The sequence below is a fragment of the Aythya fuligula genome, chromosome 12 (genome assembly GCF_009819795.1).
Source record: "Aythya fuligula isolate bAytFul2 chromosome 12, bAytFul2.pri, whole genome shotgun sequence".
Taxonomy (NCBI): domain Eukaryota; kingdom Metazoa; phylum Chordata; class Aves; order Anseriformes; family Anatidae; genus Aythya; species Aythya fuligula.
Genome location: NC_045570.1, coordinates 10,615,317 through 10,633,513, shown reverse-complemented (window position 1 = coordinate 10,633,513; position 18,197 = coordinate 10,615,317). Strand labels below are relative to the sequence as shown.

The following is an 18,197-nucleotide window of genomic DNA, read 5'->3' as shown; positions in this document are numbered from 1 at the left end:
GTTTGCCCTGTGCATATGTCCTGCCTTAGACATGTGCTGCTGGCTGCAGCTATGGAGAGACACTAGGCTAGATGCACCTTTGGTCCGATTCAGTAAGAGTACATTTATTTTCTTGTGCTAAGTGATACTTAATATACTTAACTTCATTGAGTCAGTAGCACAGAATCACCATGACTGTGATAAACTCTGTGTACAATTTCACAGAAATTGTTATAAAAGTCTTGGGAAAATTATTGTTCACAACAGCACGGGAGCTAAAGATTTTCTGGAGCAATTCCTGCCACTTTGAGAATTCTTAAAAATATCAGACACTGACTTTATTTCATTATTTCACTTTCTTTTTTAAAATACAAGGGATAAGCTGTTGAGAAGTTCCTGTGTTCAGGTGTGTATTCTTTTATAGTAAGTACCTTGTCAAAATTTCACTATTTTTTTCTGAGCTACTACTAGAAAACAAGAAGAAACACTTTATTTTAGAATACACAAGCAATCGAATTCCTCATTTCTCTCTTCTTCATCTCAGTGAATTATCCACAACAGGTGTAAAACATCATTTTTTTTTTGACATAACATTCTCTCCCAAAGACATAGATAAAAAGACACTACATTTATTCATGCACAGTTATTTTTTAAGGCCTTTATAAAAAAGCTCTGCATTATGGTCATTTCTACTCCAGATGGAAAGTATTTTATTAGACTAGATGAAGGTAAGGCTTTACTTTCACCTCAGAACACATGAGAATGTCACATGAAAACTAGTAACAGGTTCAGGCCAGAGCAGCCAGAGCTCTAGTGTAGTTTGTGCTGGAGTCACCTGGCCACGTTCTTTTGGTACGTATTTTGCACGCTTTGCATTTAAACTGTACAAGAGTAAGGTGTCCCATAAACACCCATAGAATATATAAAAGCAACATATTTCATTGAGAATATCTGCCTTATTAGAGTCAGAATCTTTTTGCCAAGATTTAGACTGTGCTGTGCTACTTCCATAGGCCTGTTTACAGGCTGTGTGTCAACATCCAGAGTCTTGTGACTGTCCCTGTATTCACGGCTCAATAGATTTTGTCCTTAGTTACCAAGCTAGAAGATCAAGGTGAATCTGAGCAGCAAGTAAAGACACACAGTTCTTTTTAGGAACTGTTAGAGAAAATCATGGTTAAACCACTTAAGTGCAATGTCCACAGAGAGAACACAGTTACTGCTCTAAAACTTATATCATTTACCCCATCCCAAATTTTCTAAGACAGGTGGCATTGCTCCTCCAGCTTAAAAAAAAAAAAAAAAACAACAAAAAAAAACAATATAATTGGTATTGGTAATTAAATTATTCTTTGGTTTCACCTTAATATGATTAGAGATTCATTATAGCTCTAAAAATACACACTGTGTGCTCTGTAATAGATGTCTTGCCCAGACACAATCTCTTTTCTGATTTTTATTTGGCCTTTTTCTTACCCTAATGTACACTTAAAAAGACCATAGCACAAGACACAAATTGCTAGCGTTGTTAATATCACATGAATTGTTCAGAGTCATATATGAGCTTCTATAATAACCTTTTACAGAGTTTATAATTTATCACACCTAATTTGCAAAGATCCCCTGTCTTTACCAAATGTTAATTTGCATCCTGTGACTTTAAACACATTTGTTTTGGGATTGCCATCAAAAAACAGTAATTTTTACAAATGATAAAAATTAAAAAAAAAATCTTCCAAATTTTAGTAAGTACTTATTATAAACTACCTATTACACTAAACTCTTCTCAGGCAATATCAGTCATATACTGATATAATTACATACCTGCAAGTCAAATGCAGCTTTGAACCCTGCCAGCACTGTTGAAAAGTCTCACCATCAGCATGACCAAACTGAGAGCTCACTGAGAAGAAAAACAAAAACATAGATTGAATAATATTGATTTTATCCAAAAGCTCAAAGTGTTTCATACAACATTAATTAACTCTCACAGCATCTTTGTGAGGTCAGTAATACCGTTATAATTTTGCAGATAGCAAAAGAGGTCAAAAGTTAAAATCACCGTGTCCAGAGCCAAGCAGCAGCTGAGGAGCCAAGAAGAGGTCTTTGATTTACAAGGCCAGGCTGACTGTGCTCTCTCTTGCTGGTTGGAAATTATGCAGATCATACTTGAGTATGCATGTATTTTCAAACATAAAATTGCAAATACCAGTAGAGTAAGGGTGAGGGGGGTCTATGAGCACCACTTGCTGTAATTTAGAGCAGTTGATGATGATTATATAGAGCTGCTTTACTTCACTGGTTATTGACAGGATGGTGTGACATTTGGGTGGGGAGAAGGAAGCTTATTCAGATCACACCATGAATAAAAATGCAAATACTTATGTGAAAACAGCTGCTACTACCTGCTACCTGGCAGAGCATGTAGAAACTTCAATGCAGTGTTAACACTGCTGAAGAATCTGTAATTACAGTTTTGTTTTAGATTTAAGTGGCCTTTATCTGGCCTATTCCACCACATGTACGTAAAAAAATAAAAAGACACTAAACATGCAAATTTAGCTTAAATGTTAGTGATTTCAAACTACCTCAGAAACCTATCGTGTGGAACTTTACATGATAAATAATATAGAACCTTTTAACACGACTAGTATTCTGACATTTTAATACATTTTTTTTAATCACATGCATTAAAACACTTTTCACAATCACAGTGATGAGTATTCTTGGGTTTCATGCTCCAACTCTCAAGATTTTATCTACATATAACCCATAACAGAACAACTAAGGCTCTTAATCCCACAGAAATGTTTGTATGGGAATAGTTTCACCGAGGTCAGTGGGCCTAACAGAATAGTCCAGCTGGCTATTCCTGCTAGGAAAACAAGTGAGATTGTTTACTGATCAGCCAAAATTGAAGCCAGTTTCAACAGGCCAAATACCACTTCTGTTTATGAACCAGAATGTCTCTGTGCGTCCTCTTTGAGAACGATCAAAAATGTAGCCTTTCTGGAGACAGGGAACTTTTGCATGCTCTACAGACAGCACTCACACTTCTTCCCTGCAAGCTTACATGACATACAAAAGGTAGCACACAGAATGGGAAGAAGTAAAGGCAGAAAGCAGATGGACTTGGACCTTTCCAGGCTGGGGTATTAGACTGAAGGTGTTCAAGGCCCTTGTGCAATGAAAAAGGCTGGTGGCAAATCTTGGGAGCAAACCGAACCCTGAGATACTGCTACTGTAACCAAAGCAAGCACATCCAAATCATTTTCACATTGTTTCTTGATTTTTTTTATGAATGTTATAACATAAATAAGAAATGTAACAAGCTGTCCAGCACAGCAGGCCATTCACAGATACCCTCTGGGCAGCCAGTGAAAGCCCAGTGCTCAGATGAAGGGATTTACTGAATACATATTTAAAATGTGAGTAAGAACCAAAACAAGCAACCTGTATGATGTATTTATATATCATTACATATGCGTAAAAAATATGCCATAATTCAATCAATTTGCTTAAATATTGGTTCCCTGTAAGTATGCAAATCATCCTCATAATACAAAAATGCAGAGTCCCTCTTACATCAGCCAGAAGAAACAGTTACATGCTTGGAGGAACAAAAATATCCACATGAGATTTTTATTTTCAAAATTGTTTCCTGCAGAATCCAAACAGACCCTGCTTGAGGAGCAGCAGATGACCTGGCTGACACTCAACATGGCTTGCTCTTCCCCAGTCTTCTTTGTAACACAAATCAATGAGTTACTGAAGAATGTGATGAAAACAGCCTTAATCTGCATACTCCTAATTGTTAAGAAACATTTTGAAATTTGCACTTATTATTTGCTTATACTTATCATGTATTGAATACCTATGTTGCATTTTTACGGAAAACACTGCTCAAAGAAAGATTCCTGCAGACAGATGCTATAACTAGATGCTGATCCTGGACATTAGGCTTGGGTATTGCATTAGGGGCTAGGGAAAGCTCTTTTCCAGCCCCTGTGATTTGGCTGTAGATCTGCACCCTGACAACTTGACCCTCCAAACATGCCAGACTCCACTGACTCCCATCAGCTGCCGTGTGGGCCAAAAAATGCCTAAACACACAGCTGCAAGGCCGAGACTTGCTGTATTAATGGGTTTTAAGGCTTTTGACTTCAGATCTGAGGATGAATTCCCATTTGTTTACAGTCACATTTGGCATAAGTTCAGTAAACCTAATTCACAAGCCTAATGGGGGAGGATTTAGCCTTTGACTTCTAAAGATGTCCTGGAAAGCTCCGTCCCCCTCCTGCGTCACTAACGGCAGGGAAATGGTCACAGTGCTCGTCATGACTGTCACTTGGAGAAGCCAGACTACGCAAACAAGGGTAGTGACAAAAGGGGTGACAAATGCCTCAGTGTTGGACATCTAGCCAACGTTCACACAAACTAGAGGAAAAAGAGAAAAAAAGGAAGAGAACCTGAGAGACTTCTGAAGATCTACAGACAGGAAGCAAAGACGTTTGAGAGAGAGGAATTTTCTTGGCTCTGCACGGTTAAAAAACTTGGGGAAAAAACAAATCCTCTGCTTTAAAACTGGAACTTTTTGTTCCTTGTTCCCTTTCCCCAGGCATGTCGGCAGCCGACCAACACACACACAGGCAGCTTCTGCTGGGCCTGCCGGGAGCGCGGCCACCACAGGCACTGAGGCCGGACAGCAGGAGCACGGCTGTGGTACAGCCATCGCCCTCCATCTAGGTACACCACACACACCGGACTCCACACGCACACAGCGCTTGCCGCCCACCAGCCGCCCGTCCCCGCCGCGCCCCGGGCGGCGCTAAAACAGCGGCCGCAGGCAAAAGGCGGGAACCGAGCCGCGCAGGCACCGCTGGGATTCGAACCCAGGATCTCCTGTTTACTAGACAGGCGCTTTAACCAACTAAGCCACGGCGCCGGGCGATAGGCTCCTGCTCCGCGCGGCCCCAATACAGCGGCCGGCGGCTCCTGGGCAGTGCCTCAGAAGCTGCTGAGGGGATCCCGCCGGGCCCCCGCCGCCCCCGGTCCGGCGAGGCGGCCAGCGCGGCCCCCGAGCTGCCCTCACAGGCCGGCAGGCTCGGGCAGGGGCTCGCCCCGCTGTCAGCCCCCGCAGAGGTCCGGCCTCACAGCGCGGCTCAAGGGGGCCGGGCAGTTCTGGTGTGGCAGCCGTGATCAGCGCAGAGACTGCCAGGCTTGGCTCTGTCACGCGGTTGTTTTTGGCACAAGGCACGTAGCGACTGTGAAGAAAGATACTTCGGCAAGGTTTAGGCTCGCGTTTAGGCTCCAGTCCTCATCCCAAACCCACTGTCTCAAGCACCCAGGGTTCACAACCGAGGATAGGAGGGAATAGTAGCCCTCACACTGCCATCACCTCTGTAACAACACAGAAATTAAACCACGATGTGCATGGGCACACACTGCTTAACTGCTGTAGGATTTGTGCCCGTAACAATAGTTCCTGACTGAACGCATGCGCGCACACACCTTTATGCAAGCTAAATAATTAGAGAAGAAAGTGATTTAGGCTGCAGTTTTCTATATAACAAATCTGAGTTCTTCACACAGAATTGACGCTGCCACCAGTAAAACGTCCTGCAGAGCCTCAGCCCTTGGCCTGTTACCTCTGCAGGGCAGCGAGGATGTGCCACAGCAGGAAGACTGATGGTATAAGCACGTCGCAATGAGGCACAAATGAACACGCAGCCTGGCCCACAACCAAAGGTTATCAGAGAAAGAAACCTCATGAATAGATCTGATTACAGGCCTGGAGTATAATCAGAATCTGCAAAATGCAGAGATTGCCTCAGCAATTTAACAGTCACCTAAGGCATATTTAGAGCCAAATTATAGATGCTATTTTTCAAGTAATCACTACAGAATGACAGCCACACTTAGTTGGTCTAAAACAGCCTTCTCTCTTAACTTTGTCAACAGGTAAAAATCAGCCTGAATGAATTAGTCAAACTGCAGGGTACAAAACCCACAATAAATGCAGACAAAAAGTCACCCTGTGAATTATCGATAGCTATCACATTCTCCACAAAACCTACTCTGCATACAAACACAATCCTACTGCTGCAGGTGAGATCAGCTCAGGGCTGAAGCTGACTCACATGGCACCCAAGCAGGACACAAGTGATGGCAGTGGACAGGTAACAGCAACAAATAATAAAACTTACATTCTGGTTTAATTTAATTCAGTAAGAATTCTTTTTTCCTTGTTTTTCTAGCGTTGGGAAATAAAAAGAGGAATCATTTAAATTGCAACCTATTCATATTACTAATGCAAAATAAACCAAACCTCTATAGAGCAATTGTTTGTTTTTTTTCCTGTTTCAGTGGGGAAAAAAAAATAAGCATTGATTTTTTCCAGCTGAAAAGGGTAAAAAAAAAAAAAAAAAAAAGAACACTTTCAATGTTAATATAACAACATTAATGACTAATCTTTTCTAACATACAGAAATTAGTTCAGTATTACTAACTACATTCAAGCCAAATTACTTCAGCTATAATACATGCATACTTCCTGTAATCTGTTAAAAAAAAAAATAACATCAGGGGCATGGACACAGCATTTTCTTTTAGCTGCTCTATCAACAAAAAGTATTATTTATTTTAGAAGTACAGTACAGAAAAGAATGTTAGAAATTAATGCATTTTTATCACCTCATGTTTATTCAAAGCCATAAAGCTATACAAAATGTATCCCAGAAGTATTTTCTTTTAACCTTGGATTCTGTGATTGTTGCTACACATTTCATATAATTTAAAAGAAGAAAAAATAATCTACCTACTCAAACGTGTTTTTATTCCACAGTTTAACTGTGTTCCAGGCTGCCACATGCCCAGTTCTATTCTCATTTCTGTTCCTTTAGGAAAGAAATGCTGAAAAGCTTGAAAATGCTATTCACGGGAACAAGGCTTCCAAACATTCTGAAACACTAAAATTTTTAGTAATTGACATTCTCACGCTCCTAAGAGTAGTAAAAATACTATGCTCCTTGGCGGATGGCACAAAACTAGCTTGTGCTGCATAAAGTCTGCCATGATGCAACCTACAACTTACTCTCATGGCTGAAAGTTCATTTGCAAAATTTTTTCTAAGAAGTATGGCAACAGGTTAAAAAAACATTGATGGTCTTCTTCATGGTTTTACTCACAAAACTTTCTGATATCCACTGAAAGCAACTGTGTGTGCCATAGTAAAGAAGAACAGTTTAACTAAAGAAAGGAAGGAAACATGTCATGATTTATACATTCACATGTATTCTTTACTAAGCTGAGACTGGAGTTATAGTATTAATTTACAATTGTTTAAAATTTACCAAAGGACAAGTAAGTAATTTTGTTTTCTACTACCACGCAACATAGATTTCAACTCCTGGGCAGTTGCATTCTTTACATGACAAGTCACAGCTTTCAATGGATTTGTACAGCAGTTTATTATTCTCCATACAAAATACCACAGTAGCGCAAGGTTAGAGGAAGCCCTTACCTTTGTATGTGCAGTACATAAAGATGTACAGACACTCCATTTATACTTAGATATGTTAACACCCAAAGACTGCTAGATGAATTTAAACATCAGGAGAGACAGAAGGTGGCAATGGCAAAATACGTGTCACTGGAGAAGACAGACGACAGAATACACACTTGGATATCATTTCAAAGTCACTACACTGCAGGCTTAAGAAAGGTTTTTCGCATTCTTCACACTGGTATAAATATGAAAACAATGGTATTTTAGTAAATTTTGCAATAGATGTGCATTATTTCAGTCATAAAAATACGTCTCCATATAGACACATATCTAGGCCTGATTTTTGAGATGCACTAGGTGCGCATAGCTGTCATAACTTTACACAAATAGTGCTGCTGAAAAAAACTTTGCTGACCACACATAGGAACAGAGTAAACTTCATGAGTATTAGAGCACATACAGCATTAATTCAAAATCTAATGCTTATGAAAATATTTATTTAAAAAGTTAATATTAATTTTTTCTAATTGTTTGATATACTTTAAATATTGCTAAAAATGAACCAAAAGTCCTGTTTAGTACCAATTTTAACTGTATTCTCAAAATTCCATCAATGGATATTTTTTAGGAGTGCACACATTTTCACTGCTGGTGCATTTATAAAACTTATGTAAAAGCTTAAAAAGCTGTACATTGCTTTTGAACCAATGATGTTCAACAGGAAAGCCTGGTTAAATATATATATATATATATATATATATAAAAAAATAATAAGTTTCTTTTTTCCATGCAATTTCACTTCATAATTATTGATAAGAAGAAAAATATACAAGAGAATTTGCAAATACACCATCAAAACCAGTTGTGGAACTATATAGAAAAACACATCTCAACAGCATTAAGCTTGTTAATGTTCCACTTTCCTAACATTTATCTGCTTATAATTCATGTTTCAGAGGTCAGAACACATATAGTCTCTGTTTTAAAAAGCATCTAATTAGAATGCCTATAAGCTGATATATGTTTGGAACATTTTTATTACCTGCCCTGTCTTTTTAAGTTTGCAACTCTTATATAAGCAGGTAGTTACTCTGCAGAAGCATCAAGCATAGAAAAACAAAATATATTTATTTTTAGAGTTACACATAAATGTCTGTTTTCTAAAAATGAAAATGCACCTGTACATGCAAATTGGTGTCCTTACCACAATCAATTAAAAGAAAGAACTACTACATTCCACTCCCCAAAAATGATTTGAAAATCTTCACACAGAGAAAAGAAGCACAATTTGTGTTTTCAGTCAGCAATTCTTACAGCTTTCCTCTAAAATTCAAATTATTTTTTTGAATAAATTATGAGGCGGCGTTAGAAAAGAAAATGATAGAACCTGAGCGATTTTTGAGCCTTTTTCTTTTCTGCTTTCTATCACTGAAGGTATATGATCCATCTTCTCAATATTCCACAATCTCAAAGTAGAATCCTGAGAAACAGAAGCAATTGTTTTGATGTGTTTGTATATTGCCAAAGCAGTGACCTTCATCATTTTCAGGAAGATGAATTCTCATTTTATCAGATGAGCTCTCACCCTGAGAGTGCTGAACTATTTCACATTTAAGTATCACATCTTTGGAAACCTTAGCAATCTTAAAACTGCATGCACATTTTAAAATAATAACACATATCAATGTGTTATAAAAAATAAAAACATGTATCAAATTCTTAAGATTTTTTCTAATTACTTGAGGAAAATACTGCTTAGAACTTATAATTTTTATAAGCAACTTTACCAGTGTTAATTTTCATCAAACCAAAGCTGAAAACAAGGGATGAAATCTTCACATCCATTTATAAGTTGGCTCCTTAAACCACATCAGGAAATTAGCGATTACCTTTGAGGCTGAAAGAATCCATTTCTTGTTTTCACTAATTGCAACATCTGTCACCCAGTCACAATGACCCTACAGTAGAGCAAAAGTTAACTTTAAGACAAGTAAAAAAATACTTTTCTAATAATAAAAACAACAATCTGTACCATGTATTTATTTTGAAATGCAGAGAGAAAGTTTTCGTCTACACTTCTCACGTCAAGTCAGGAAAAAACGTTGCTATGAAGCTCATGTTTTCCTACCTATACCTGAAAACAATGGCTGTTATAATCTCTGGAAAGCAGACCACCGGTTGTAGCAATCAGAAGCACTGCATCTACACAGTTAGCATGGGCTTAAGCTCTATTTAAGGACTTTTTTTTCCTACTTTTTTAAACAGATTACTAAAGAACTGTAAAGAGAGAGAGTTGATTCCTCATACTCATTACCTTAAAAAAGGGGAAGGGAGGAGGACTTGAGGCTGTTTTGCATGTGAAAGAGGAGGGAAGAGGTCTGGGAACAGGCAGCAGCTCTCCCCATTTCAAGGGAAGGAAACCGGTGCTGGAAGCAGGCCAAGTCAAGCAGCTGTATCGGATATCCTCGTTTTGACAACAGCAGCACTGCTGATTTGAGGTTAACAGCATTGAGTTGGCATAAGAATAGAGACAGGTTAAAATCTAAAATGATGTGTTTACTCCAGTGAAGGACGTTATTCAGACATGAATGGAATTAACAGATAAAATTCCTAGAGTTTAGGAAGGCATTGTGTCATTTTGATAGACTAATGCCACACCTAAGAGTTAACTTACAATAGAGGAACAAGTGTATATTTTTCAAGCACAAAGTAAAACATCCATCCATACATGTAAAATGTAAGTGCTATTTTACTGCAGAATCTTTAAAACATGTTTTTAAATTTAGTTATGAGCACAGAATATATTTATACCAAGGCACAGATACTAAACTGCAATTCTCCATAGTTACAAAGACATTAGCATTTAAACAGATGCCTTCTCATTTTATGGGAAACTGAGTTACTTACAGAGATTGCTGTGAACTGGGAATTTGCAGTAGTTGTACTAGGTAAAGCACCTATGCTGTGGCGAATGTGTGCTGTTACTGTTCAAAAGGTTTAATCACTACAGTTCTAACTCAGGAGGGTATGTAAGCTTACATTTAAGGTATCAGGTGAGGCACAAGCTTTTAAGATCTCCCATACAAAGATGTTATCTTGGATGCAAAGAGCAGTTGAAATTTATTTTTAAACTCAAAAGACTTTGAAGGAAAGCTGTCTTTTCTGAGATATGCCAGGTGGGTTTGTTCATGAGTGTTAACTCATTTAACTCATGTTAACATGAGACTTAACTAAGCCTCGAACAGTGTATGTAGTAAGTTAAAAAAAAAAAAAAAAGTCTGTTGAAATCAGATTTTCACAAGACAGGAAAGAGGCAAGGTTGCAAATCTGAACTCTGATGTTATTGCCTGACTTCTATGAAATTAACATTTGCAAAATGCGTACATAAGGTTAGGAACACTGTTAATCCTTTTCTTTGACTCATATGTGATAATTAATTGGAGTCTTGTGGATTGTTTCCACTAAAATAAGAAATGAATGAAAGGTAATATAATACAATATGATGTTTGCAAAAAATAAACTCATGATGGCACAAAAAAAGAAATGAAGGTAGGGTGCTCTTTTTTCATGCAGGTATTACTTATATCCTCAAATTTTGGGTAGTATTACCATAGATCTGGAAGAAAAGAGCAGTCCTAGCTCTAAGCAGGGATAGCTAAATACTGAATAGCTACCTCATTTACAGAATTGATCATCCTATAAAGGACCGTAACATGGCAGACCACGTCCAAGTCAATACAGGTAGTAATATAAAGTGCGTAACCTAGGGACTGAACTAAGCCTGACAACCTCAACATTAGTATTTACAGTTTTTGGAATGCTTCCCTTCTAATGTACTATTTTCTGTGAACATATGCAAGCATGTAAACATAAAGCCATAGACAGTATGGCATTTTACAATTAATATATGCACTATCCAGACTCCTGTTACTTGCTGGAAGAATCTCCTAAAACATAAGCACAACTCCATTCATATAATGATTAAATAAATTTGTTCTTAAAAATAAATAAATAAAGTAATAGCGTATTAATAACTGACTTGACAAAGGTAGTGTCTTTGTAGGTAATTGCGTAAAAATATATCGTTCTGGCAAATTAAATCACAGAAATCCACAATATATTCCTGCCTATATCTGGAAAGGATGGGCAAGGGTATCTGGTATCAAAATATACAATGCTTTTAAAAGAGCGACACATTTTAAACCTTCTCATTAAACTACTGATCAAGTAAGACCTCAGTACCTTTAAGCTTAGCTTTTTATAGCCTGCATCTGTTTCCCATATAGCTATAGTTTTGTCATATCCGCCAGACACAACAAGCGATGCTGAAATATAAAATCAGAATACTATATTATATCTTTGCTTTGTCACTACAGACTAATAGAAGAGACTCCGTCTAGCAGTGAGTCAGACTTTCTTAATAAAATTTAAATAATGAGCTATTAGTCATGCTTAAACAAGATATTAAAAGTTCCTTTTGGCTATTTGTTGCTAATGTTCTTGGTTTTGTAAATAGTAAAACAAATTTAGTAAACACACAAATGAGTGGAAATAGCACATGAAATTTTTATTGTCTTAGAAAATCAAGCAGATACTTTGTTTAACAGTTTAAATATAGAGAATATTTTCAAAATTGTTTGGTCAACTCTGAGTAAAAACAAAATACTAAGGAGTTCAGCATGGAAAGCACGTTTTTAAATTCCACAATTCATAGGCCTATTTGCATTTGCATGTCTTCAAAACACAGGTATTTTTTCCCAATACACGGTTGCTATTTATTTATATGAGAAGTCTAGCTGAGAAGCCACTGTTTGGTTATGCCTGCAGATTGATCAGACGTCAGCAGTTCAGGAGTTATCTTTACCAAGTACTCAGACATGAAGTTGCAAAAGGAAACAGCCAATTAGATCACAATGTACAGAAACTGGTATTAGTCCACTGCAGTGAAAAGAAGAAAATCTGGAAATAGCAGTTTGCAATAACACAAATTTAATGTTTGTGGAGGTACTAACAATGGACTGTGATCTAGTGAAAGGAAGGGAACAAGTGCAGTAGGAAATTGCTCTCCACTACCTCCACTCAGATACAGGCATATGTTGTTTGCACTATGAAGTAACTTTAGGAGGTACTTCATTACACATCAGTACAGTATTCACTCAACATGGTGTTTACTAGCTAATATTAGGAGAATATCAGCAAGTGCTAAGTTAATCTTGTAGTGGTATTGTGCTTTTACTCCTTTACGGCCTTTTATTATACCTCTCGATGGGTACATCAATTAAGCAGTGTTCCAGTGCCTAAAGTCTATTTTCTGTCTTAACCACTACTTTCAACTTCAATTTACTCATTTACATAGACATTGTTTTCTCATAATTAAACATGTTATCTTGGAAATCGCAAACGACTTACATGATTAGAGTGGTCACTCGTGGTTCATCTGTTATGTGACATACATAGATACTGAGATACACCACGTACTGGTATGAAGACAACTCACCATCCTGGCTAAAAACGCAGGAACTAACAGAACCCTCATGTCCTTGGTTCAGGGAAAGAGGTTCACGACATCGGAATTCTCCTGTCTTTATATCCCATATTTTTAAGCTCTTGTCCCAGGATGCTGTGCACAAGTAACGACCATCAGAGGTAAAGCAGCAATCTGAGATAGCATTGCTGTGTCCCCTGAAATACAGATAAAAATATCAGAACAGTGAGGTTTTGTAACCATTACAAACCATTATAAAGTGAATTTTAATTATATGAATAGTTTTGTAAAGTTTCCAGAGCTGCTTACAATCCCACAGCCAGCATGCATTTAAATCCCTTATTTGATTAAGTCATTTCACAGGCTCGAACCCTGTTTGTTCAGCACCAAATGATCAGTTTTGTTGTTGTTGCTGAACACAGATTAACAGAAAACTGTTTAGCAATTACAACACAAATACACTTTATTAAAAGCAAGTTACCAAAAAAGCCACTCATTACTCATTAAAAAAATACAGCATGCAACAAACTCTGCATGTAAATTTACACTCAAATACTCATAGGAAAAGGATGAATCAATTCTATATTGAAATCTAATTTTGGAAGCAGTGATACCCATAGGAAAAGAAGTCTGGAAGTTCCAGAACTGGATGAGAATTCTAGGGCTTTCTGAAATCTACAGTGGGGACAGGATTATGAGCATCTTTTACAGGAAACAGTGCTGTTGTCATTTTGATTTAAAATAAATATTATTACAAAGTTCCATATTGAATTTCCCATCCAAAGTAATTCCTAATCTCTCAAAAGACGATTTTATTACTGTTTAATGGCACTTTGTTTATTGTTTTTATAATTCAAAGCTAAATTAGTTGAGTTTATTTAAAGACTGATAATTTTAACAGCTGATTTGATATCTGTTGTTGCATGCTTTCTTCATAAAACGATAATACCTTATATTGACATCATTTTTTGATATAATACTAATTTCAGTGAGAGATATAAGGGTTTAGCATGGGAAGGCTCAGGAGCTCATATTAAGCATAATTGCTGGTACTGGGCATGACATTCTCCAAAAGTAAATAGGGACAAATAATCTGGAAAAGCAGTATCAAAACTCAGAGAATGGCTATAATTCATTCACTGTGAAAATGTAAGTATATATTGATAGGGTCCACAGCATCTGTTTTGAATTCAGTCCTATTTCATACTTCCATTAACAATGTAGATAATGAGATAAAGAGATATGGAAGGAAGCCAAGGGCCTGCAATTAGAGGAGAAAATACTAAAATTCAAAGTGACCTTCACAAATGGAAGAAATGATGGGGAAAATAAAGGGTTATAATGGTCTGTATAGGAAACAATGCTGTAGTCACTGCAATTTGTGAGAGTGTTACAGTGTTTTAATCCATTATCTAGTCTAAGGACTTGTCTGACCATGTCAGTTTGGTCAAGTCTGGCATTTAGAGTAACATACAAATAATGAACTGCACAGATAAAGGGTGGGAACAATAGCCTCTATATTACAGTTCTGCAAAAATGATGTGGCAAATATTGACTCGTCTTCATCATCATGTTTTCAAAAAGCAACAGTAAATCACATCCAATATGTATGAGGAACAGAGGTATACTCTCTGAACAGTAATACTTTTTCTCTTCTAGTTAGAAGGAATACTGTTCGCATTATTCAAAAAAATGTGGGCCCACTGGAAAGATATCTGAGATGAACAGCAAAAACAATTAGAAAACTAGGAAAGAAAAATATTAAATGAACAAGGATGGTTCTGTCGTCTGAAAACATGAGTCGGTAGATATAACAAAAGTTCTTGTACATGTATTCAGAAAACAAGGGAATAATCTGTTCTCCATGTCTGAAGTGGTTCTAAAAAGAAGCATGGGAGTTTAAGCTGCAGCCAAAATAATCCAATTTAGGAAAATTCTCTGTATTAGTTTTGCTTCACTCCGTTTTTTAAAGACTTCATTAGTCAACAATTATATATATTTCCTAATTAGTAGAAATCACAACCAGAAGTTTATACTTTGCATTGTATTGCATATGCTTATTCCACTATATGTACTTGAGAACATAGAAGCACTAAAATATAGCACTAGAAATGCTTGTAGACATCAGAATACAATTATTTTTGTTCAATTATTTACATCAGGAAGCTGGAATGGTACGTTTTATTCATGATTTCCATGTCAAATGATATTTTCTATGTCATTTGCTTATTTGCTTTAGTTCAAGAATTACTGTTCATTTTCTCTATACTTAATATTTTTACTTAAATTTACTTAAAAAAAATATTGTTAAAATAAATCTCACTGATAATTGTCAAAGATGCAAATAATACCATACATAATTAATAACAGTATTGTTTCTTACTCATTAATGGTAATTGAGGTGGATCGAGTTGTCATATCCCATAGCTTTATGGTCTTATCGTATGATACTGAAGTCACCCGTTGATTATCAGGATCAAAACAGCATCTTGTGATCGTACTTCTGTGATGACCTATGCAAAGACACCCAGTGGGACGATTACTTCTAAGGACTGCATGTAGCATTAGGAGCTGATTCTGGAGTGGTACAGTCCCTGTGACCAGCAGTCCTGAATGGAAGCCTCATGGGACTGAGCTCTTACTAGTTAAATTACCTCCAAAGGGAAATTATGCTTCAAAAAAAAATAATCACTGTTAGTCTAATTTTGGCCCTATTATCTCATATTATAAATCTACTGTGAAAAATAGTGGGCATATTATCTTGCAGATAAGTTTATTTTGCCCTTCTCACGCAAGGGTATTTGAACTGAGCTAATTATTTTTTCTTGTAAGAAATAGAAAAAAGTCATGCATAAACAAGATATAAAAGCATTAAGTCTTACCTTGGACATGTGCTACCAGTGTTGCACTTACTGCGTCAAAAACAAATATGGCATTACCTTTGTCTGAGCCAGATACCACATATTTACCATCACAAGAAATATTGCATGAAGTTACAATGCCTTCATGTTCCATTGTCCACTGAAGAGAAAATAAAAGGTTTTAGAATTATGCTGGAAGGTTAGAGATAAAACTGTTTAACGGCAGATAATCAGTAAGTAGGCTTGGAAAGAAGGGCTTTGATATTACTTTATTTTGGTGAAAAGTGATCGAAGCATTTATATCCAATTTTTACATTAGTAATTAACTTAAAATTAGATATGTATACCCTGTTCAAATCCTAAAAGTTGATTTAATCAATCTTAAACATATCTTCTGAGACAGGTTATTATCATTATACCCATTTTTATCTGCAATAACTGAGACATGTTCAATGAATTAATCAGTGTCAAAACTAGGACTAAAAATCAAGCCTATCTACCCTACCCTAACCATACTGTATTGTGCTAACAAATGTTTATTTTTTATTTACCAAAAAAAAAAAAAAAAAAAAAAAAAAAAAAAAAAAAAAACTATAGCCAAATTATACAGTTATCTCTTCTGCAGGATGTATTCAAAAGGATACCTACAAGCATTTTCCCCGTTTCCATATCCCAAGCCTTAACAGTGTTATCATAGGATGATGTCACCACTCTAAAAATGACAATGAAAACAGCACTCAATGTTTTCATTTAAAGGAAGTTATTTAGAAATAAATGACAACATTTAATTCTGATAATGATTTAACATACATTCACTAGCTTAAAATAAGTTTTTAACACAGCAGCAAAAATTATTGCATACATTAGTGTTCACTTTTTAAAAGAATTATTTATACTTCAGATAGAAACTGATAATAATACTATCTATGCAATTTTCAGTGCAAGCAGTCAACTCAATTTCATTTAATGCATTACAAGATATTTAATTATTTCTAACTTTAGAAAAAAAAATAAAGCCATTATGATGTCTTTCTTTAATGAATGTGAGGTGCTCTTGTCCCTAGATAGTTGGGGCTTTTTTTGGATTTTCAGTAGTTATGTTGCTGGGTAACCCTCTACCAAAGACACTGCTTTGCACAAACACAAAGCCACATTATACAACAAAGCTATTCAATGAAGTTTACTGAAAGAGACAGATTTCCATGAAATGGGAGGTCAAGAATTTTTCCCTCACACAGTTTTATTAGAAAGATGTCCAAATACCTGAAATAACCTTTATAATTAATTTCATTAGATAGGACAAATTTTTTGAGTACCATTGTGGCATTTTAAGTCAATGTCACTTCTATATATTTCACCCAAGAAACTTTACATTCTCACAACTAAAAACACAATTACGTTAGTAAGCCTATTTTTTTCAATATGTGCATTTTTCCTGCAATCTGCACAAACTCTGCTCCTAAATGGAAATGCTTAACACAAAAGACCACATGAAGGTTACGAATGGGTAGCATTTTCAACTGGAAGGTGGTTTCCGAGACAATGGTATTTCACTTGCTGTTTAGCAGTATTCAAGGATGTAGACAATGGCAACAGGCAGTGTAGCACTTACACTGTTCAGTGATCAAAAAGATGATTAGTCAACGCTCTAACCTGATAAAAATTGATATAAAGTACAACTTAATGATAAAATATGCCAGAAATAGTACCCCTGGAGGCAATGCATAACCTATTTAACCAAGTATTAATATATGTTGCAGTTGTCTTAATTATTATGCCCGTAGATTGACACTGGATATGATGCATTTCTTCTGGAATTAACTTGACAGGCTTAATGGAAAGCTCATAGATTATTAATAAACAATACACATAGAAAATACCTTTTATGACCATATAATACTCACCGACAGATGAACCCCTGATCCTTGGCTAGTTCAATGCTGTTCTTTTATACAAATAATACATGTTTACATACCCCTTTCAGAACATATGGCATAGACTTCCAGCCCCATATAACTCAAAACCAGTATTAGATAAGTTTTTTGCCCTAAAAGAAGTCACGATCTATCGGACTTTTCCACCATACATTTAAGACACTGAAAGATTCCCATTTACTCCAGTGGACACCAAAGGAAAACAAAAGATTTCAGAGCTCCTGTACAAATTGTAGGTGAGATCAAGGTGAGATTTACAGCAGTTTGAGTGGATGAAGGAGTCTGGCAGTAAACTGACTGCTACTAGAGTCCGGGCAGCATAAGGCAAAGTGCAAGGATAGAGAACTAGGAGGAATATATGAAGGAAGAGAGATGTAAGACAAAGTGGTAATGGAGCAGAAAATTAAGCAAAAAAAGTTTGACTTGGATGT

General features: G+C 36.4%; 1 protein-coding gene and 1 non-coding gene across 2 annotated transcripts in view; both read right to left on the bottom strand.

Moving 5' to 3' along the window:
- The window catches only part of WDR88 (WD repeat domain 88), a 41,004-nt gene that overhangs the window by 20,401 nt on the left and 2,406 nt on the right, over positions 1–18,197 (bottom strand). Inside the window, exons 4-12 of the mRNA XM_032195786.1 lie at positions 16,481–16,544; positions 15,854–15,992; positions 15,355–15,484; positions 12,984–13,168; positions 11,729–11,811; positions 9,376–9,444; positions 8,874–8,966; positions 7,502–7,721; positions 1,804–1,882 (exon numbers count right to left, since the gene is read on the bottom strand). Coding sequence (XP_032051677.1) covers positions 7,584–7,721; positions 8,874–8,966; positions 9,376–9,444; positions 11,729–11,811; positions 12,984–13,168; positions 15,355–15,484; positions 15,854–15,992; positions 16,481–16,544 — 901 coding nt within the window. The 3' untranslated portion in view covers positions 1,804–1,882; positions 7,502–7,583. The remainder of the gene's footprint in view (positions 1–1,803; positions 1,883–7,501; positions 7,722–8,873; positions 8,967–9,375; positions 9,445–11,728; positions 11,812–12,983; positions 13,169–15,354; positions 15,485–15,853; positions 15,993–16,480; positions 16,545–18,197) is intronic.
- Positions 4,851–4,924, bottom strand: TRNAT-AGU. The gene has a single exon. It is a non-coding gene; the product is annotated as a tRNA-Thr (tRNA).